At 37.0% G+C, this 23,441-nt stretch overlaps 1 protein-coding gene across 5 annotated transcripts; it reads left to right on the forward strand.

Moving 5' to 3' along the window:
* Positions 1 to 6,479: 6,479 nt before the first annotated feature.
* On the forward strand, positions 6,480 to 22,766 carry LOC127431807 (ATP-binding cassette sub-family D member 3). 5 transcript variants are annotated; one of them, XM_051682375.1, is made up of 23 exons: positions 6,480 to 6,638; positions 7,366 to 7,399; positions 7,520 to 7,618; positions 7,833 to 7,921; positions 8,013 to 8,082; positions 8,896 to 8,993; positions 10,592 to 10,715; positions 10,829 to 10,885; positions 10,972 to 11,114; positions 11,243 to 11,312; positions 11,445 to 11,514; positions 11,605 to 11,702; positions 13,738 to 13,829; positions 14,147 to 14,238; positions 14,994 to 15,060; positions 15,578 to 15,641; positions 15,846 to 15,923; positions 16,038 to 16,103; positions 16,212 to 16,301; positions 16,421 to 16,540; positions 17,929 to 18,033; positions 18,182 to 18,238; positions 21,943 to 22,766. In XM_051682375.1, exons 1-23 carry the CDS (start codon positions 6,529 to 6,531, stop codon positions 22,018 to 22,020), a joined length of 1,971 nt encoding a protein of 656 aa, XP_051538335.1. In that variant the 5' UTR covers positions 6,480 to 6,528; the 3' UTR covers positions 22,021 to 22,766. The 5 variants fall into 5 exon arrangements, with proteins under 5 accessions (XP_051538335.1, XP_051538334.1, XP_051538332.1 ...); XM_051682374.1 differs by lacking the exon at positions 8,013 to 8,082 and adding an exon at positions 8,437 to 8,506; XM_051682372.1 differs by having other exon boundaries at positions 6,503 to 6,638; positions 7,363 to 7,399.
* Positions 22,767 to 23,441: the final 675 nt, after the last annotated feature.

The raw sequence follows: 23,441 nt of genomic DNA on the forward strand, positions 1-23,441 counted from the left end.
TCACTTCCGACACTGGAAAGAAGCGGAAGGACGTATTCAAATCGGGTGGAATGAGGATTGTTTTATGGAAATTTGTGTTAAGTTGTCTGTGTTTGTTATAGGTTTACATAAAATAAAGATGAATGTACATTATATGTTAAAGACGTGTTTTTCTGTGTTTATATTTTTCTGTTTTGGGTCAAGTTTGGCCCAGTTTTACCTTGTTTGTGTTTGAAATAATATTTAGTATTTAATATATATATATATATATATATATATATATATATATATATATATATATATATATATATATATATATATACAGCTCTGGAAAAGATACCACTGCAAAATTATCACTTTCTCTGGATTTACTAGGTATGTGTTTGAGGAAAATTAACATTTTTGTTTTATTCTATAAAGTACTGACAATATTTCTCCCAAATTCCAAATAAATATACTGTTATTTAGAGCATTTGTTTGCAGAAAATGACAACTGGTCAAAATAACAAAAAAGATGCAGTGTTTTCAGACCTCGAATGATGCAATGAAAACAAGTTCATATTCATTTTTAAACAACACAATACTAATGTTTTAACTTAGGAAGAGTTCAGAAATCAATTATTTGGTGGAATAACCCTGATTTTCAATCACAGCTTTCATGCATCTTGGCATGCTCTCTACCAGTCTTTCACATTGCTGTTGGGGGACTTTATGCCACTCCTGGCGCAAAAATTCAAGTAGCTCGGCTTTGTTTGATGGCTTGTGGCCATCATCTTCCTCTTGATCACATTCCAGAGGTTTTTAATGGGGTACAGGTCTGGAGATTGGGCTTGCCATGACAGGGTCTTGATCCGGTGGTCCTCCATCCACACCTTGACTGACCTGTCTGTGTGGCATGGAGCATTGTCCTGCTGGAAAAAGTTGGGGAACATTGTTAGAGCAGAAGGAAGCAACTTTTCTTCCAGGATAGCCTTGTACGTGGCTTGATTCATGCATCCTTCACAAAGACGAATTTGCCCGATTCTAGCTTTGCTGAAGCACCCCCAGATCATCACCGATCCATGTGAAGGACGCATGAATCAAGCCACGTACAAGGCTATCCTTCTGCTCTGACAATGTTCCCCATCATTGATAAAAGAGTAACGAATGACAACAGTAAACAGAGGTATTTCTCTGTGTTAGCGGTTGAGTTCGTATTATAAAATAATTATAACATATTTCTTTAATTGTATGTATAAAGATTTGACTAAATATTGTTAGCATTGTCGTTATTATTACAAGTCTTATATTCTGAATTAGATCATTTGAAATTACAACTGCTCTACACAATGTGAAACTGAACTTGAAATGTTCACATACAGCAATAGAATATTAAAATTTAAAAAATAAGTGTCTATGGACAACAAAATGCTGTCATCCTTCATTTAGACAACAGGTATAGAAGGCTATTCCTATTTTGTATGATTTAAACAACATAACAAGAATTACACAACATTTCTGCCCAATATTAATATACTGTATGTTATGGTCTGAGAAAGACAGGCAATGGTCAAAGGCAAATGTCAAGATTTTTTTGTTTTGATCATTGAAAACAAAGTTTTTGATTTGGGTTTATTTCACTGTATTATTAATCTTAATTTTACTGCCCCCAAAAGCCAGTAGTATTTTGTCAATTTTAAGGTATTACCAAAATAACAAGTCTCTATCTGTACTGTAAAAGGCTATGTTGGCTCAATTATGCTCAGATTCAAGAAAAACAAAGACTGTTTTATAATCCAGTGAAAATACTTCATTGTTGGTGTATCATTTGGCTTTGTAAATTAAACCAGTGTAGTAAATTATTAGTATGTTTAAAGTTTAAAAAATATGTATATTTTGTTGTTGGTCTTGTAGTACTGTCAAACGTATTTGTACATTTGAGTAGTATTGAAAACTACACAAATGAGTGGCATCCACATATAATATTTGACAACATCATGAACTATGCATACAGAAAGTCTGTATCTTTGCTGTGTTTCTGTCATTTAATCTAACCTTAAATTACTCTACGATAACGATTGAAACAGTATACTACAGCAACTTGGATAACGTCACATTATCCACCAAAACAAACTAGGCTGTGTTAATGGCGTGCATGATGACATTTCACTTAACCAAGATCTGCTCAATAAATTGCCCATATGGGGGCCTGGGTAGCTCAGTGAGTATTGATGCTGACTACCACACCTGGAGTTGCGAGTTCGAATCCAGGGTGTGCTGAGTGACTCCAGCCAGGTCTCCTAAGCTACCAAATTGGCCCGGTTGCTAGGGAGGGTAGAGTCACATGGGGTAACCTCCTTGTGGTCATGATTAGTGGTTTTTGCTCTCAATGGGGCGCGTGGTAAGTTGTGCGTGGATTGCAGAGTAGCATGAGCCTCCACATGCTGGGAGTCTCTGCGGTGTCATGCACAATGAGCCACGTGATAAGATGTGCGGATTGACTGTCTCAGAAGCGGAGGCAACTAAGACTTGTCCTCCACCACCTGGATTGAGGTGAGTAACCACGCCACCACGAGGACCTACTAAGTAGTGGAAATTGGCCATTCCAAATTGGGGAGAAAAAAACAATGAATTTATAAGTATAATAGTGAGAAGCTAAAACTGTCAGCGATGTTATGAGCAAAAAATAAGCATTCATACAAAAGACATTTAGAAATGTTGTAAACACTTTCCATAAGTGAGCTGCATTTGTATTGTTAGCGTTAAACAAGCCCTCAGTTAAAGCTATTACGCCAGTCATATGACAATCCCCAATAATTTTATAAAAGGAAATAAATGAAGTAAACCAAAGACAACATTCCAGAAGCATGGTTTTATTTGAAACACGTTCAGTTTTACATTTTTGCCAGTGCTTTCAGCAAATATAACATTGGAGCTTTTATTATGAAGGAGGAAGACGTCTTCCCTTCAAGCATGTGAGTGATTGGCTGTTCCAACGACAAGCCCCTCCCACTCTAGTTATTTTGGCAGGTACTTCCGGCTGCCTTTGACTTTTTTTTTATTATTATTATTATTTTTATGCTATTTAACAGGGGAATATAGTCATAAAGCAAGTACAATCAAGCAAGCATGTTTACAAGAACTTATTCATCTAACATATTCCAACATAATTACATCAATCATCATCCTTGCAAACAATTTTTTTCAAAAGAAGAGATTACTTTTTTAGGGAAACTAATGAGTCATAAAATAATTCTAAGTCAATGGAAAAAAGTCTAATGTTTGGCATATTTGACATACATTTTGCTTTATGTATATGATATTTCCCAAAGGGCTAGAATTTTAATTGTGTTGTCAATCGGCAATGAACCGGTGTCACAATCCCAAAACAAGACCATAGCATCACTTATTTTAATATATTTTTTGAAAAACCTCAGTAATAATTAGGAATACTTGAGACCAAAATGATTTTGAATAAACACAAGTATAAAATAGGTGTGAGATTGTTTCTGGTTCCTCTTTGCAAAAGCAACATTGTGGTGAAAGATCTTCCTTAAACTTACTAATAAAGGCATTGCAGGGATAATATAGATTTATTACTTTATAATGAATCTCTTTGGAATTTGTTTGGAATTACATATTTATTGATTTCCAACCACAATTTCTGAATACAAAGCAAAGGATAATCTTGCTTCCACTTCATAACAGCACCAGAGAAGTGACTATTATCTTTGGTTAAGATCTTTGTAATATATAAGTTATTCAATTTTTCTTATCCCTGAGGTCAATGCCCCTAACAGAAAGACCAGGAAGTAAACCAACTACAGGCTTATGGCCTACATATTTTCTGCTTTTATGAGATTAAGTAGTTTCGAGGAAATACAATGAACACATTTTAAATATTCTTTTAGAGGTACGTTCATCCCAAATTTATTCATGAATTCACTGTAATTATATACATCACCAGAATGATTTAATGAGCCTACAACAAAAATTAAGCCTTGTCGAACTGCCGATTTTTCTCTAAACGCTTATTATCATCATGAGTACGGTAGCCGGCAGAGGGCTCTTCCATATCCCTTCGCTCTCTTCGAGAAGGACCTGGCTGCAGCCTGCAGAATGAGGCGGGGCTACATATGGGGCGGGGCTACACGTGTCGCTCCGCCTATAACATAGTATCATTGGCTCGTTCATCTTTCATAAACATATATGATAGGAGATGTGGTCGTCGTTGTTGGTGTGTTATCAAAATCAGAATCAGAATGAGCTTTATTGCCAAGGAATTTTTCTTGGTGACAGGAGCTTCCAGTGTACAACAATACAAAAACAGCAGCAAGTTCCTGTTCCTGTGCCTGATGGTTCTGGTGCTCTGAGCTCTGAAGCGTCGGCCAGAAGGCAACAGTTCAAAAAGGTAGTGGGCAGGGTGAGTGGGGTCATAGTGATTTTTCCAGCATTTTTCCTCACTCTGGAAGTGTATAGTTATGGGGGGGGGGGGGGGGGGGGCAAACAATAATCCTCTCAGCTGTCATTTGTAGTCTTCTGATGTCTGATTTCATAGCTGAACCAAACCAGACAGTTAATGAAGTGCAGAGGACAGACTCAATGACTGTTGAGTAAAACTGTATCAGCAGCGCCTGTGGCAAGTTGAATTTCGTCAGCTGGCGAAGGAAGTACAACCTCTGCTGGGCCTTTTTCACAATGGAGTCAATGTGTGTCACCCACTTCAGGTCCTGTGAGATGGTAGTGCCCAGGAACCTGAATGACTCCACTGCTGCCACAGTGCTGTTTAGAATGGTGAGGGGGGTCAGTGTTGGGGTGTTTCTCCTAAAGTCCACAATGATCTCCACCGTTTTGAGCGTGTTCAGCTCAAGGTTGTTTTGACTGCACCAGACAGCCAGCTGTTCAACCTCCCTTCTGTATGCAGACTCATTGTCATCTCGGATGAGGCAGATGACAGTGGTGTCGTCTGCAAACTTCAAGAGCTTGACAGAGGGGTCCTTGGCGATGCAGTCATTGGTGTAGAGGGAGAAGAGTAGTGGGGAAAGCACACATCCCTGGGGGGCACCAGTGCTGATTGTACAGGTGCTAGAAGTGAGTTTCCCCTGACTCACAAGCTGCTGCCTGTCTGTCAATCCACTAACAGATAGACATGGGAACAGAGAGTTGGTGTAATTTATTCTGGAGTATAGCTGGGATGATGGTGTTGAAAGCCGAACTGAAGTCCACAAAAAGGATCCTTGCATATGTCCCTGGTCTGTCCAGATGTTGCAGGATATGATGCAATCCTATGTTGACTGCATCATCCACAGACCTGTTTGCTCGATAAGCAAATTGAAGGTTGTTTCATTGTTATCACTGTTTGAGAGATATTGAATAGTTGAGCCAAACAATTTGATTATACTGCTTACTTGTATGTGATATTCAATTCCATGGATTTTATCCTACGTTAAAAGTGAGGAACAAATCGGGATTTATAAAAGCTGAAACTGACGTGAAAATGTTCTTAAACAAATGACAACTGAAAAGCATGTAGTCTATAGAATATATGTGTTTTTTGTGTTTGGTGCTCATGCACTGGTACGTCAGTACAGTATTAACAGTTATAGCCTGTATGCCTCATGCAATATTCCTTATTTAACAGACTATTTATTGACTGAAGTTTGTTTCTGTGTGCATGTCAATTAGAAAGTAATTTTTAGGCCAACGAGATAACAGAGCACAAAGTTTTGGAGCGAGGAGGAGAGATAATCGTTTACAATCCTTCAAAGAAGGTTTTTGTATTCTGTTCCCCAATATTAGCATATTTAAAAATAAGTTTAAATTTAGAATCATTAGGTGTTTATAACTTTTGTGAGAATTTGAGTGTAATTTACAGTAGATGGTGCTGTTTTTTTTCATAACCCATATGTTGGATCATAAATTAAAATGTTATATTACAACAACACTGATACACTTTTTTTTCATTTTCACTCTATGGTGATATTAAAAAATTAACATATATTATAATTAGTTTAATTCATTTCTCTAACCATGTGTTATAATGAGGGCTTTGTGAAATTGCACAACTTTTTGCTTTGCAGATTTGAATGACAGAAGACACATCAACACAATTTGTTCATCAGTCCATGCGACTCAGTCCAACATTTGTTTGAAATGACACGTGAGGTACAACACAATGCCACTTACACTAAAATCAAAATGATCTTGCTAAATTATTTCAACTCTGACTACGACCGAATTAGTGGACTTTCAACACGATTAAAACAACAACATGCTCAGTCAGACTCCTAGTACTACTATATCTGTTTGCAATGAACCGTGAGGTATAACACAATTTCATATCACTTATGAGCCACAGCACTATAATAAAAATGATCGGGATACACTATTTTAAAACGCATCTCCTATCATGTACCACCAATAAAAGATGACCGAGCCAATGAGAGTAAGCTATGGGCGGGGCTAATATGCTGCCCCGCCCCGTTCTGAAAGCTGCAGGTCTCTTCCGGGTGTGTGTTCGCTGCTCATGCGCATCACCGCTCCTCTCCGGGCCATCATACAGTAGGAAACATGGCATCCGTCAGTAAGTACTTGACAGCGAAGAACTCCACTATAGCTGGCGGTGTCCTACTCGTTTTATACTTCCTAAAGCAAAGACGAAGATCTGCCCGGTTGAACAGGTATGCAAACATTAAGTCGGTATATTGTAATACATTAATTCAGACCAGGACCGAAGTTCAGTGTCAGTGTGACCCCAGTCCAACTAGAGTAAAATGAGTCTGTTGTCCCGAGCTAGCATCGTGGCTGTGTGTCAAAAACGTAGGGAGCTGACTATCTTGACGGCATGGTTGCTTATATACGTTCTTTTCGAACTTTTTAACGCGCCACTGATGCTTCGATTCAAATGTTCGAACGCACAAATGATTCTTAAAAATGTTCGAACGTGCCAGTGATGCTTGAAAAGGTTCAGTGACATCCCCAAAAATGTTGCCTAGGTAGACAGCTCACTTACTTTTGAGATACAGTCTATCTCTTGACCTTTCTAGAGGAATACAGTTAAGGAAAGTCCACATGAACATTGAGCGTGATCATGAAATAGTGACAATTTGGAAACTTGCAGTCTCACTGTCCAACAATGAACTCTTTCATAAAGACAATGCAACGCTGGCTGGACAAATGTTGCCATAGTTTGCAACAATGTAACAAAGCCTACATTAGTTTTAACTGCTTTAAATGTAGCATTGTAATGTAATGTAATATTTTATATGTTAAAAATGAATTAAACTGCTCTCTGAACACTCTTGATTGCTGGTTTCAGTTATAATATGAGCTATAGTATTTATAAATGTCTTAAAATTGTGGAAGTAATGAGCTAGTATTGAAATCGATTTTTAAAATGTCCAATAGGAAGAAGGGTTCTTCCGAAGATCTGAACAGTGAGGTAAGAGAAATGAATTGATCTTTTACTATGGTTCATTCATTGCTGTTTGGTGAGGTCTTCCTGATGTGCTCCATTAGTTTCTATTGACTTTCAACCATTGTACTGTTTTACAACAATCAGAAAGATGGCAAGAAAGAGAGAGCTGCCGTGGACAGGCTTTTTTTTATGCGAATCTCAGGGATTCTCAGGGTCATGGTGCCGAGATTTTTCTGTAAAGAGGTGTGTAATTCTAAACTTCATTTTTTTTTATTTTATTGCTTTTGTTAAAGACCCCATGAAATTGCTTGACAACAGAAATGAGTTATACCACTTTTATAAGCAGTCACCTTGACATTAACATTACTAATAATCTTCTGCTCAGTGGTGACAGAGTTTAAGGAGTGAGGTTGACCACATAACTGCTCACTGATTCGTGTTTTCTTTTATTGCACAGACATGGTACCTGGTCTTGATCGCAGTGATGCTTGTGGCCAGGACCTACTGTGACGTTTGGATGATTCAGAACGGCACTATGATCGAAAGGTTTGGATCTAGACACTGAATCTTTGTATAGAAGCCAGGCCCCCAGATTAAATATATTGTACATTGATTGTGTTTTTTAAATCTTTGACAGTGGAATCATTAGCAGAGATATCGAACTATTCAAGAGGCACTTTTATTCCTACCTGACTGTCATTCCTGGGGTAAATTTATCTTCATGTGCTGTGGAAACACTTGTGTTCACTAATGTACGATACATTAAACCCAGATGTGGTAGTGTCATGTGATTACATCACAGTCATATCATATTGGCAATCAAACCAGTCCATTGTGTTTACATGCTTATCTCTCAGAGTTCCTCTGGTCTGCAGTTCAAGTGCACATTTGTGTTTTGTTACTGTAGCTATGAAAGTGTGCTTCCTCAAAGGTGTTTGTTGATGTATAATTTGCATTCATTTTCTCATGCACATGAAGGTCAGGACAGCAATCTGTTTATTCTCTTCTCTATTAACCCTGTCCATGTTTGCATGTGTTTTTGTGCATGTTATGGTTTGCAGTGCAATTATTGGTCGGTCAACTACAGGTTTCAAGAAGTACTTAATCAACTTTATCACGGCCATGCCCATTGTAAGTGTCTGTTTATTATTTAAGTCAGGTTTTATTTTTGTATTTATTTCAAATCCGAACAGTGATATTCTGTTTTAGTACATCTATAGTTATCTATGTATCTGTAGTTGTTACATGTCAGAGGAATTCTGAGAATAATAATTGTCTAATATTTTCAATTAGGGCTAAAATGGCTTATTAACAACTGCAGCTTTAAGCCACTAGCTAAACTAATATGTACTTGATAACAGTACTTAAATGCAATGCGTCATACTGTAAACATCTGGCAGTTTAAAATGCATTATGTTTAAATCATTTTGCCGGTGCTGTAGGTACATACAAGAATCTGCTTTAACTATGAATCTCCTGGAATGAAAAGTCGCAAGTGCCTATGATTCCCCCTTTTTCAGATCGCCCTGGTGAACAACTTCCTGAAGTTGGGCCTGTACGAACTGAAGCTCTGCTTTCGTGTGAGACTCACCAAACATCTTTACGATGAGTACCTCAAGTAATGTCTTTTACTGCCCGTAACAGTCTTCCAACTGAAATATCCATCAACTAAAACCTCTTTATGGGTATTTGATCTGATGTATTTTGGGAAGTTGACATGTCCTGTGGTGTGACATCTATAATTATGCATGGAGCTTTTATGACCTCATATTAATTCTGAAACTATGTACAGTGGGGCTAAAGGCACACCTTAAGGAAAATGAACTTTTTTTTTTGTATTAAGATTGAAAAAATACATTTCTTTTTATAGAAAATTGATGGAGCAACATAATTTGTGTGAAAATGAATTATAACGGAAGCTTGTTTTGATTTAAATTCATAATAAAATTTTTTTTTTAAAGTGGCGAGGGAGCCTTTTACGATAATGATAACTAAGGTGGTGGAAAAGGCTGATAACCACTTAATCGGACGATATTTTTTTTTTTTTTAAATCAATTTATAGAATGATACAAATAATTTCATAGACTTTCCTTACTATGAAGGGTACAGACATTGAGGCTACAAAAACCTAAACTAATAAAATCCCCGAAACAGTTAATTGTACAACCAAAATCTCAATAATAACCAGATAAATTTAAATTTGGTGCATGACGCAGGTATTTCAACTATAAAAAGTCAGAAATTAACAGGGGACTCTTATTTTGAAATGACAGAGACTTGGCTATCTTACAGTGCTTTATATGTAAGTATCACCAGATGAGGTTTATTGATGAGGGAAGAAATGAGGGGGAAAAACTATCAGCATAGATTTTTGCCGAGAACCGGTAGTAACAACTATCAGCACCGATTAATCTGTAAAACCAATAAATCGGTCTACCTCTACCTTTTAACCCACACTTTGAGTTAAAGGCCCCTACATCTGGGGTAAAAGGCCCCCAGGTGGGTTAAATTGATTTCATGTAAATAAAGAGAGTTAGGGACAATAGTTATAGGGCAAAATTGTTCAGTTTAGGCAAATACTTTTGAGAAAGCAAGATGCTTTTTTTGAGTAACAAATGAAGATAACACATTCAAAATAGCCACTTCAGAAAAGGGTGCAACATTTTTTGTTAATTTCCGTCACATTTGGCCTTTGGCATTCGTCGCATTTGGCATTTTATTTTCACTTATTGGGCATTTATTAAAAAACTTTTGATTTATTCATCTCAAAAGCTAAATGTAGACATTACACACAATGATCTCATGGATCAGGAATATTTTGCAGTGTATAGTGACAAACAGGTGTTAAGAAAAGTACTGTGGTACATTTGGTTGCTGTTGAGTGTTTTGAAAGAAAAGAAAATCAAAAGTGCCTTTTACCCCGGGGGGCCTTTAGCCCTGTCGTACCCTACTTTAAAAAAATAATTTGTCACACTGCTGAACCATTTAAAATGAATGAGTGAAGGCAAAAAGGTGATCAACCGAAATTGTGACCAGTCACAGCACTTTCTATTCATTTCTATACGTTCTTATTTTAACCTAAAATCTTAATGTTATGATGATAAAAAGAAAGCTCATGGACATGTTATGTGCCAACTATCCTTCTACTATTATTTTCGCTATCCAGGAAATACTTGCAAAAAACATTCAGATCTCATTGTGTTTGGGTTCACTCAGGGGATATACATACTACAAAATGGGAAACCTGGATAACCGCATTGCTAATGCTGATCAGCTGCTGACACAGGATGTGGAAAAGTTTTGTAATAGTGTGGTGGATCTTTACTCCAATCTCAGCAAGGTAAAACTGGCTTAATTATGTTTTACTCTTCTCATAAGATGAGATCTGTCTTTGCTTCAGTTTAACAGTATTTTCAAGGTGTCTCAAAATATTAATATTTTTTACCCTTTCAGCCCCTATTGGATATCGGATTGTACATTTTCAAACTGACAACAGCGATTGGAGCTCAGGTGAGTGAAGGAGAGAGTCATTTTAAATACCTATTCTGAATAAATGCCATTGGACTGTTTAAGGAAGCATTGATATATTTGCAAAGGGTCCCACAACGATGATGGCCTACCTGCTGATCTCCGGCCTTTTCCTGACCCGTCTGCGCAGGCCGATCGGTAAGATGACGGTGACCGAACAGAAGTATGAAGGAGAATACCGATTCGTCAACTCTCGTCTTATAACAAACAGGTGAACAGTCCTGTCTCTACATTCAACGGTATACAAATTTCGATTTTTTTGTTTTTTGTCATTTAATGCAAAAAAATCGTTCTTTTCGTTTTTTTAATGTTGATGTAAAATGTTAATTTTTCTCTCAGTGAAGAGATTGCTTTCTACAATGGAAATGTCAGGGAGAAACAGACAATTCACTCAACCTTCAAGAAGTTGGTGAGCATTTAACCATTTGATTGGATTACCTTTTTAGTACTTGATTAAAATTTGGTAAAAAGATTAACATAAATGTGTGAAGCTCTGAGCTGTCGTTTTCTAGGCATTCATGCCATTGTTGCTTTTCTGCAGGTCGATCATCTGCACAATTTTATCTTCTTCCGTTTCTCCATGGGCATGGTGGACAGCATCATTGCCAAGTGTAAGATGAAGCTACATTGTCAGGCCTAGATAATACATACCTAATTATGGAAAGAAAAATAAGAATACATTGATCTCTCTCTTGTTCCAGATTTGGCAACTGTTGTTGGTTATTTGGTCGTCAGTCGTCCTTTTCTTGATTTGTCTCACCCACGACATCTGAACAGTTCACATGCTGAACTACTGGAGGTAAAGCTTTACTCCAGACTCCCTGTGCTTCCTAACTCATGGATTTGTGTGTTAAAGACAACATTAAACACCATGTTTTGGGGCCTGGGTAGCTCAGCAAGTAAAGACGCTGACTACCACACCTGGAGTCGCAAGTTCGAATCCAGGGCGTGCTGAGTCACTCCAGTCAGACTTCCTAAGCAACCAATTGGCCCGGTTGCTAGGGTGGGTAGAGTCACATGGGATATCCTCCTAGTGGTCACTATAATGTGGTGCTCGCTCTCGGTGGGGCGCGTGGTGAGTTGTGCGTGGATGCCGCGGAGAATAGCGTGAAGCCTCCACACGCGCTAGGTCTCCGCGGTAATGCGCTCAACAAGCCACGTGATAAGATGTGCGGATTGACGGTCTAAGATGCGGAGTCAACTGATATTCATCTTCCGCCACCCAGATTGAGGCGAGTCACTACGCCACCACGAGGACTTAGAGCGCATTGGGAATTGGGCATTCCAAATTGGGGAGAAAATCCCCCCCACCCTAAAAAAAAAAAAAAACATGTTTTGAATTCTGTAATGTGACACATTTCAGTGTAAAATAGAATATTCAGTGGGAAATAATGGGCTAGTTGCACAAGACGCCATGTTTGATTTCTGGTTTAGAGATTGTAGCGTTGCAATGAAGACACGGGAGGCCGATCTCATAAACAGTGTGTTTATTTAAGGCTGCTTTTGACCACAACTGCGCTTTACTCTCTGTAATTTTCAGAGAGTCTCCCCCTTTACACACACATACTGTACACGAAACATTCAGAAACAGCTCTCAATGCAAGCCAGTTAAATGCATAACACAACAAATTTCTCTTAACATTTCAACACGTTCCAGTATGTATGCAGTTACATCGATGACTATGTAGGTAAGAAATGATAATAAACATCAGAAACTGCAGTAGCTTTTCTAAAGTTTCTGTGAATATGAATAAACAATGTTAGGCTTGGATACAGATTTGGCAAGATATACAATTTTAAGTTGGATATACAACAGCAGTGTAAATAATGTCAGAGAAGTCATCTGCATGACAACAACCATGTTTCTGTTAACGCCTTACTTCTGAGTACACACATATGTAAATTTAGTCACTTTTTGGTAACACTTTACAATAAGGTTCAATTAATAAACCATGGTGAATGCATTTGGTATAATGAACTAACAATGAAAAAAAATTACTAGGTTAATGTTTCATTTAAATATATTACTCATTGTTAATTACTGTTCATAATATATTGCCTCATGTTAATGAATAGCTAGAAATGAACATTAATCAAGATTAATACATTCTGTGAAAGTATTGTTAGTTGATAGCTATTGCATGTTGACATAGAACCTTATTTAAAGTGTTACCCACAATTTTAACACTATTTACTTCACACCGTTGGTCAGCTCCTCGCTGCTGGTTGAGACACACAACACTAAAGAGGATGTAATTTCCAGCAAGTCTTTTACAAGTATCCTTTGGAAGTCTCTTCTCAAAGCAACAATAAAGCCCCGCTTACACTTTGATTACTGTGTGCTGTCACTCAGTTTCAATGAGCGCTCATACGACCGGACGTAAACATGCACACACTCGCGTGGCGAAAGATCACCGGTGCCATCTTGTGCACCTAGCCAATTATCCATCAGGGTTTGACTGGATCCTGATTAGTTAGGGTATGATATTATTGGTTGATAATTTATTACTTTTCCCACCCCATGTGGCCTTGATTACATCATCAGTAAAGAAAAGTCAATTTAGATGTGGAGAAAAGGATTAATTTTTGATGACCCACGAGCATTCATTATGAGTGTAAATAGGGTATGTTCATGTTAACTTATAGGGTTTTAGATGTCTGTAAAAGCAATATTTTCTGGAAAATTGCAACACAGTGTGGATGTATTGTAGTAAAGACAGCATCAGTTTTCACCATCATCATTTAATTTCAGTGTTGCCAGACTGCCCATATAGCTAATAATATATATCCTTTGGACTAGATCACAAATTAACTCAGTATGTGTTTTCCTGCAGGATTACTATCAGAGCGGTCGCATGCTGCTGCGTATGTCGCAGGCGTTGGGCAGAATTGTACTTGCAGGCAGAGAAATGACACGTCTCTCAGGGTAATACAATTCACCCATCCCCATTATATTACACAAGCACATGGCATGCAATAAAATTATTTGGTAACTTGCCATTGAAGTGACACATCAGTAGACTTGCATTACATTTTATTGGCGATCCAGTAGAGCAACCGATGCTTAAGAGTTTGGGTTGGGTACGATATGGCTTTTTGCCGGCAGCCCTAACCATTTTGCCTGCAGCCAAGATTCTTTGCTCAGGTGTCACCAACAATTATGTTTCCTTCATGATTTATGCCAAGGCCATTGCTTTGAAATTTCGGTACGAGACTGTAAGATTTGTTTGTCTCTCCACTCAGATTCACTGCTCGTATCACTGAGCTTATGAAGGTCCTGAAAGAGCTGAATTCTGGGAAATATGAGCGCACCATGGTGTATCAATCAGAGAAAGGTGAGCTTTTAAAGACTCGAGTTTCAAACCAACCTCGAGAGAGTTCAAAAATTGCCATAATTTTAATGATAAAAGAATGTAAAAATGCTACAGTAAAAAAATATGTTAATTGGTTAACGGGTAAGTTACCGTAAAGGAATTTTCCGGATTCAATATAAGTTAAACTTAATAGACAGCATTTGTGGCATATTGTTTATTACCACAAAAATGAATTTTGTTTGTTAAAAAAGCAAATATCCGGGCGTATTGACGCTGACTACCACACCTGGAGTCTGAGTGCGAATCCCAGGGCGTGCTGAGTGACTCCAGCCAGGTCTCCTAAGCAACCAAATTGGCCTGGTTGCTAGGGAGGGTAGAGTCACATGGGGTAACCTCCTTGTGGTCGCTATAATATGGCTCTCGGTGGGGCGCATGGTGAGTTGTGCGTGGATGCCGCGGAGAATAGTGTGAAGCCTCCACACGTGCTAGGTCTACGCGGTAACGCGCTCAACAAGCCACGTGATAAGATGCGCGGGTTGACTGTCTCAGACGTGGAGGCAACTGAGATTCGTCCTCCACCACCCGGATTGAGGCGAGTCACTACCCCACCATGAGGACTTAGAGCGCATTGGGAACTGGGCATTCCAAATAAAAAAATAAATAAAATAAAAAGCAAATCTCTGGCAACCACAGCTGCCGGTATTTTGCCTGAAATTTAACAGATTTTTTTTTTTTTTAAAGTGATATTTTAAATTGTTCGTGTTTTTCATTAACAGACACTTCAGAAAAGCTCACGTTGATACCAGGGAGTGGAAAAATCATCAATGTCGACAACATTATCAAGTGAGAGCTGCCTCCCCCTTTCCTCAATCTCTCAGGATGTGTTTCTCTAGATTCTGTTCCAAAACCAACTGAGCTGCCCATCTAGGCGACATTTTCAGACATCATAGACACAAAGCAAAAGTATCATTTAAATTAAGGGACCTAATTTTGGTCATAGGCAGCATTACATGTATCCATTGCTGACAAGGCAATCCCAGGATGTATTGCAACAAAATTATCATCCATTTCGGCAGATATAATATTGATTTTAAATGTTTTATTCAGTAATTATACAGTAATAATATCGATATAAAGTCTAGTTCAATCTAATTAAAATATTTTACATTTTTTTTGTGATTATTGGTGTTTTAAATTGTAAGCTTAGCAACATGCAAACGTCAGACTCTTTTGCTGATTATAAGCTTGCTGCCTATAAAAACTGTAGACAGCGAGACAGCTAACTAGGGTTTAATCAATTGCTTGGAGGGTTACTAGTTTAGAGAATCAACACTGTGTTGATCTCAGGATTTTTCTTCAGGTTTGACCACATACCACTGGCTACACCTAATGGAGATATTCTGATAAGAGACATGTGTTTTGAGGTGGGTTCTATGTTGTTTCTACAAATCATTTGGCCAAACGGTGGTCGTTATTCAGAGTTATCAAAGGCATCAAACATGAACTTTTTTGAAGTTCTTTGAGGTGGCCAGATTACATAATATGTTTTTATACAGTTTGTTCGCACATGTCAAGAGTTGTATTTTTTTAGGTGCAGAGTGCTCCTGATTGTGTATTTTTCTTCAAAGGTGAAATCAGGATCAAATGTTTTGGTGTGTGGCCCCAATGGATGTGGAAAGAGTTCACTTTTTAGAGTTCTTGGGGAGGTAAGCACTTCTGTCCTTATCTGCACTGAAGGGAGGTTATGGCATTTTTTAACTTGACAATTAATTATATTCATGCTACAAAGTGTTAAATGCAGTTCTTCGGTCTCTGTCTAGTTGTGGCCATTGTTTGGTGGCAGTTTGACGAAACCAGAGAGGGGAAAGCTCTTTTACGTGCCTCAGGTAGATCTTTAAGTGGCTTTTTACAGAACAAAGACCACTTTAACCACGGCAGAATGTCAGAATGGCCCACTCAATTTGAATAACTTCTCTTTTTGTGTTTCCATTCAGAGGCCTTACATGACTCTTGGTTCGCTGAGGGATCAGGTGATCTACCCAGACACCCATGAGGATCAAAAGAAGAAAGGGATCTCTGACCAGGTAGTTTTTAAAATCTAAAATAATACAAAATGCAGAGCTCACCATCAGCTTTTGAGTTAGTAAGTTACACTAACTCTCTTATCCACTCTTAACCTCACTTTGTTCACCTAAACTAACAGGTGTTGAAGGAATACCTGGATAATGTCCAGTTAGGACACATTTTGGAGAGAGAGGGCTCCTGGGACATGGTTCAAGATTGGATGGACGTGCTCAGTGGAGGAGAAAAGCAGAGAATGGCGGTAAAAAAAGAAAACGGAGACATTTTAAAGAACAGCAAACTAAGTCACCTACACAAAGTTACGTACAGTAATGCAAAGCAGTGTACAGTACTGTCACTGCAGGGAGATAAGATAAGTACTTTGGTCAAAGATGAGTACAGATATAGCTGCTTTTGTCACTCGTTTTTGAGGTACCTCAAAACCTCTGATTCAGGGTTTGAATCAGCAACCTTTTTGATACATCCCAGATCTTTCACCTTTACGCTACTATTAGTATCTGTTTTTTATTTCAGTTAACAAAAATGTTTTCATTTAGTTTTCATTTTTCATTGAAGATGATAACACTGCCAACAACTGTGTGACGCTTTTAAGCCAAAATTATGTAAATTGATTAGTATGCGTATAAGCAAATTTCTTTTACACCCTTGGACTAAGAAATAATATTTTTCTGGTGGCAACACGCATAACGCCATGTCACATCGGTCAAGTGGGAGAAGTTCCATCTTATAATGAAAGTGAACGTGAAAAATCTTAAGTAGTTGGGAATTTGCAATTCCAGTAATTCCAGTGTAACATGAACCCAGCATTAAAGGGATAGTTCACCCAAAAATGAAACTTCTCTCATCATTTACTCACCCTCAAGCCATCCCAGATGTGTGACTTCCTTCTGCTGAACACAAACAAAGATTTTTAGAAAAATATCTCAGCTCTGTAGGTCCATACAATGCAAGTGAATGGTGATCAGAAGTTTGAAGGTCCAAAAGGCATATAAAGGCAGCATAATAGTAATCCATATGACTCCAGTGGTTAAATCCATATCTTCAGCAGTGATGTGATAGCTGTGGGTGAGAAAAAGATCAAGATTTAAGTCCTTTTTTACTATAAATTCTCCTCCCTGCCCAGTAGGTGGCGACATGCACGAATGTGGAAGTCAAAATGAAGGTGGACATTTATAGTAAAATAGGACTTAAATATTGATCTGTTTCTCACCCACATCTTTCATATCGCTTCTAAAGAAATGCATTTAAGCACTGGAGTCATATGGATTACTCTTTTGCTATCTTTGTGATTTTTTTTTTTTTTTTTTTTTTTTCAGCTTTAAAGTTCTAGTCACCATTTACTTATCTACAGAGCTGAGATATTCTTCTAAAAATCTTGGTTTGTGTTCAGCAGAAGAAAGAAAATCATACACATCTGGGATGGCATGAGGGTGAGTAAATGTGAACTATTCCTTAAAAGTTTAAATCTCCGATAAGCGTCAATCCTGCCAACTTTAAAGCCTAATATTTTGTCTATTTGATTAGTATGTTTATGAACATGGATTTAGAGATGCACATAAGGTTTTTAAAATAATGCTTAGAGGGCACTATTGTTGCCGCATGTGTAACTTAGCATCAATTTTCCTTCAGATGGCTCGACTCTTCTACCATAAGCCCCAGTTTGCCATTCTGGATGAGTGCACCAGTGCCGTGAGTGTGGACGTGGAGGATTACATCTACAGTCACTGCAGAACGGTGCCTAAACCTTGTATTTCTGATACCCTGTCATTGCACTAAAGACATTTTTAAAGAAGCTCCTCAAGACTCATGAGATTTTCACACATCATATTTCAGTCAAATGTAATTTCCCTGTATGTGATTTATTCCTTTGTGTTTCTGACAGGTTGGCATCACTCTGTTCACCGTCTCTCACAGAAAGTCCCTGTGGAAACATCATGTGGTGAGAACAGTGCAGCTGCCCCTGTTATGAGAAAGTGTTGACAGTGTTGTAGTACTCTGGACCAGACTCGGTCTTGAGACCATATTTCTAAAGGAGTGGCGTTTGATCAGGTTTTAAAGTGCATAGTGTTACAAGCAAAAATTATTTTGCTCTTTGAGCGTATCTGAGGCTGAGACAAAAGTTGGTGGGAATTTTTTGTTTCAGTAATATTTAAAGATTTACTTGATAGCAATAAAACCTCACAGATGTAACATTTAAATTTTTTACTATAAATTGCTATTATAAAAGAGGTTATCTGGAGCCTGGTGTACGTTTGGGTAACAGGGTGGTCTCTCTCATATTTTTGAAAAGTAATTATTCCCTGCTGAAGCTGTTAAGACCTGAAGTTATAGTACAGTAAGACTGTATTTTGTATATCAGAAATGCTTACTTGACTCACAATGGATGGAATATATTAGTGCAATTGAAGAAATTGCAAATGCATCGAAAGTAAAGGTTTCAGTTCACTTACTGCATTAACAGTTTACCTTTAATGCATCATTGTTAGGCTTTTTCCATTTTAAATATAGAACAGTAATACTGTATTTTGTATAGCTGAAATTTTTTCTTGATTTACAATGAATAGAATAAAAGACAGGCTGGTAGTTTGTATTGCCATGCTAAGCCACATTTTTATTGTCAACTGGTAATATTGTTTAAACCAACAGGAGCATAAGTAAATAATATATGAGGTATATGTGATGTATGATGAGGTTAGTTTTTTACACTGTACATTTAACACATTCATTGCGATTGGATTATGTCTATATGAGTCTTGTCTCAGACTGAGCCTCTTCTGGTCATACTCGGACGAGCTGGTTTCTACCATAACACTGAGTGCTGATTTACTGATGTTCCTTTTTTTTGTATTTGCTAGTAATCCAGGTCTAAAATTAACCTTTTGTCACACCTAACAATGTCGAGTGAATAGAGAAAATTGACTGGCCGTAAATATTTCTTACTGGCTATGAAACCGTGTTTTACATTATTTTAAATTATGAGATGGTTTAGCTTTGTTTCCCCTGCATATTAGTTACAAACAGTGCAGGTTATTGTGTCACTCACTCACAGTCAGTGTTGGGTGAGGTACTCCAAAAAAGTAATCCTCTACCAATAGTTTACTGATTCATTCATGGAAAAAGGACTTTAATGTAATTTAATTTAATTACTTTAATGTAAAGTTGCACACTAAAACACTTCTCACAGAAGTTTTTGTTTTTCCACTCTATGTCTATGTTTCCTCCTTGTTCATTGTTGCACATAATTCATGTTTTAAATTAGGGCTGCGAATCGATAACTAATTAATCGGTCAGTTTTACATTTCCTTTTTTTTTCTTTTTTTTTTACATTAAAACAAACAATTAAATATAATCATAAATATATTTACTTTGTCTCAAAGAACGTGTAAGAAATTGGTTAGTCTTCAAGTTATTTTAATTAATTCAAAATGTACATGTTAAAATATTTTTTTTAGTTAATTAGATACATTTTGTACAGGTATGAATCTTTGATGCAAGTGTATGTTTAGTTTACATGCCATAAAATCAGTGGACATGCTGTAATGAATAGTTTTATAAATACCAATTTTATATATACATAATTTATACAGTATATGCCAATTTTAGCCACAGGAAGTGGGGAAAACATTAGTGAAGTTTTAGGAAAAAACACAGATACTGCATTAGTGGGGGGGGGGGGGTTACGTGTTAAACAGTTAACTATTAATTGCAGAAATTAATGCATTTAATTTCCCAGCCCTGTTTTAATGTATCATTCTACATAAATAATATTTTTTAGAAATATGCATAACCTAAGTAATGTACTTAATTATAACTAAATTGAAAGTCAGTAACTAATCTGATTAATAGACTTTAAATTGTAATGGATCACACTACTTTTTTTTACTAAAAAGTAATTAGATTACAACTAAAGGCCCAAATATACTTCATACGAAATCGAAGAACGAACAGGTGTGATGTCATTAAGAACAAAATCTGGCCAAAAAGACAATGTTTTTGCGTTCCTTTCGGTGGTTCGTAACAGCTCTCCTGCCATTTACACACATGCCCAAAGTAAGCCTATCATCATTCTTTTGTCTTTATTCTGCACATTAACACTTTTATACACTGATCTTTGCAGTAGTATCAGTGTCATCATAAATTACAATAACAGTGTGTAACTGGCACATATTATGACCGTATAGCGTGTTAGCACCATGAATTCAAAATGTAAACGAGACCATTTTTTTTACTGCATATATATATATATATATATATATATATATATATATATATATATATATATATATATATATATATATATATAATATTACTTTAAATCATCATCAAGTGGTTAAAACGGCTCATGTGAGTTCTACTCATAGAATGAGGCATAAAGTCATTTATAACACATTTTAATGTCACATTAGTTAAGGTTTAACTGAGCGCCCTCATAATTAAATGCTCCTCTAAATGCCTGAATGTGCACAAACAGTATGTTTTTGCTCGGCTGTTTAGAACTTCTTTTTACCTCTGAACAAATAACGAATAAGAATTTCTCCAGAAGTATATCGAGGCCTTAATTAATTACTTCATAATCAGATTATTACCAAGTCAAGTCATTTTTATTTGTATAGCACCTTTCACAACACACATCGTTTCAAAGCAGTTTTACAGAAGATCAGGCATTAACAGAAGATAAAACTGTAATATCTATAATGTCTTAGAGACATCATTGTGTAGTTTGATAAAATACAATTGTGTATTGTTTAAAAATAAGTAATTAAATAATAATTGTATTTATAACCGCAGTGAGCAAGCCGAAGGCGACTGTGGCAAGGAACACAAAACTCCATAAAATGTTGGTTAATGGAGAAAAATAACCTTGGGAGAAACCAGACTCACTGTGGGGGCCAGTTCCCCTCTGGATAACATCATGAATATAATGCCAATATTACTTATGTATAGTGCAAGTTATGGTTTAAAATGATTAAACTAAGTAAATGTTAAGGGTCAGTGTTTATACAAAGATTTTGTATGAACTGTAAGATTAATGACTAATGTCTTTGAAGTCCATCCTGGATTAACTGCTGAAGTTCACATTGATGCAATTGTCCTTGTGAGTTGGCTGATGAAGGGTTTTGTCGGCAGTTAAATTGATAGTCTATGTATTCCATTTCAAGAGTGTAGTCCATCATTAGACCGAGGTGATGTAGGCAGAGATCAGTTAGGTGCATCGCAGTTCAACCTGGCCGGTAATTTCGGTGAGGTCTACCATAAGTCCAAGGTTCAGGTAATGGCATATGAAGTATCCCATGTCTTATGGTTGGAGTTGACATCAATTCATCCTCTGAAGTCCTCCAAAACATTATCTCTGTCTCTACACCAGTCTGCACCAGTCACAAAAGCTTGAAGACAAATTGTGATTATTTCTAAAAATCTTTAGGCATCCTGGATACATTTTTGATGGTAAATTTTTCACGTGAGACGCAATATGTTTCGTTAAGTTGACAGTTTGTCAGCAGTCAGCAGTCTTTTAATTGCTTGCATTGTTTATTCACCAAAGCGAATTAATTTTAGACCCTGCCGGTATTTATCATTAGTTCTTTTTTACAATATGTTTGTGAAAGCATGAATTGTCTTTTTCTTTTTCTTTTTTTTTTGTAGTACTACCTCCACATGGACGGCAGAGGAAACTATGAATTCAAACCTATCACACCGGAAACTGTGGAGTTTGGCTCTTAGAGAGGAGTGACAATACCACGTACAAATACACAGCCCCATCAAGGGGCCCTAGCTATTCACCTCTTAAGGTGTCGCCAGTCAACCTAATCTAGGAGTTTATTTTTAATCAACTATAACCTTTTTGGGATAGAAATGTTTAAAGATTTGTTAACACTACTTTTGTCCTAGACGATTGTATATAATTTGTAATTTATGCAGTCCAATTTATGGGACATCTGTTAAGCGTGTGTGTGGGTGTATACCAAGGAAATATGTGTCATGTTTGTGCACTTAATTGCTTAATTAATGAAATGATGAGGAATTAGGCATACAAATCAATGCCACTGGAATTTAGAAACACAAAAAGGACTAATGTTGCCTTTTTCTCGTCAACTAAACCTTTCATTATGGATACTTAAAGCTACTAAGTGACCGTAGTGCTCTCTGCAGCATTGTTGGTCTGGATGTGTGCGAGTTGTTTTTTGGTGCACTTTAACTGGTATGGTGATTTGAAAACCAGGAAGCCTTGTACTACCATTCAGTGTCTGTAATCGACTAAAGGTTGCCGATGCACTTGTTTACGCCAAGATGATGCCAACATCTTTGTTGGCATTACTTGATGTGGAAGGAATTTGTGTCTGCAGAACTGTTGTTGTGCATAAAAACTGTATGAAATGTCACTGTCGTAACACGTCACAGATAAAGCAAATGGAAATTCACCACTTTGCTGTACGTTTTCATTAAAAAAGTAGACATCTGTAACAAAATGTCTGTTTGTGGTATTTTCTTTCCTGTCTTTGAAAAACAGTCTTAAAGATTGTGTCTGATTGAAAGAGGTTCTGATAAGACCTTGTGAATTCAGTTCTATTTCTTTAAGAAATCTTTGAGAAGATGAAGGCTGACTTTTGGCACACATATCAAAAGTTAGTGAGAGGTCATTTAGATTAGACACGCATTTGACTTTTTACCTTCCACATGAAAGCTCTGTATTCATTTATCTCTAGTCACCAGTTCCCGACCAAAGACCAGCTTGTGTTCAAGAGTAAAACAAAAGCTTTTCATTGGCCAAAAGTGCCAATGTTTTGGTAGTGCCTCATTCACTATAAGGTGTATCAAATACGTCCCATTTTATTGGGTACAAAGTCTAAAGGCATTTCACTAACAAAAAAACAAAACAAAAAAAAGTACAGTGGCCATGTACTGTTCCATGTTCATGTCATTTGTTTTTGAAAAAGTACCATGGTAATATCATGGTTTTCCTTGAAATACCTTGTAAGTACAATATGAATATAATATAATATAATATCAAAGTATCATGATATTACCATTTGATCCCATCACTATACTATTTTGCCACCACTGTATGTTTTTGTAAGAGGACTGCATTCATTCTGTAGTGTAGACATGTGCATGACCTGATGTTTTGTGTGTGTTTGTTAATG

This window comes from Myxocyprinus asiaticus, chromosome 41 (assembly GCF_019703515.2).
Source record: "Myxocyprinus asiaticus isolate MX2 ecotype Aquarium Trade chromosome 41, UBuf_Myxa_2, whole genome shotgun sequence".
Taxonomy (NCBI): Eukaryota; Metazoa; Chordata; class Actinopteri; order Cypriniformes; family Catostomidae; genus Myxocyprinus; species Myxocyprinus asiaticus.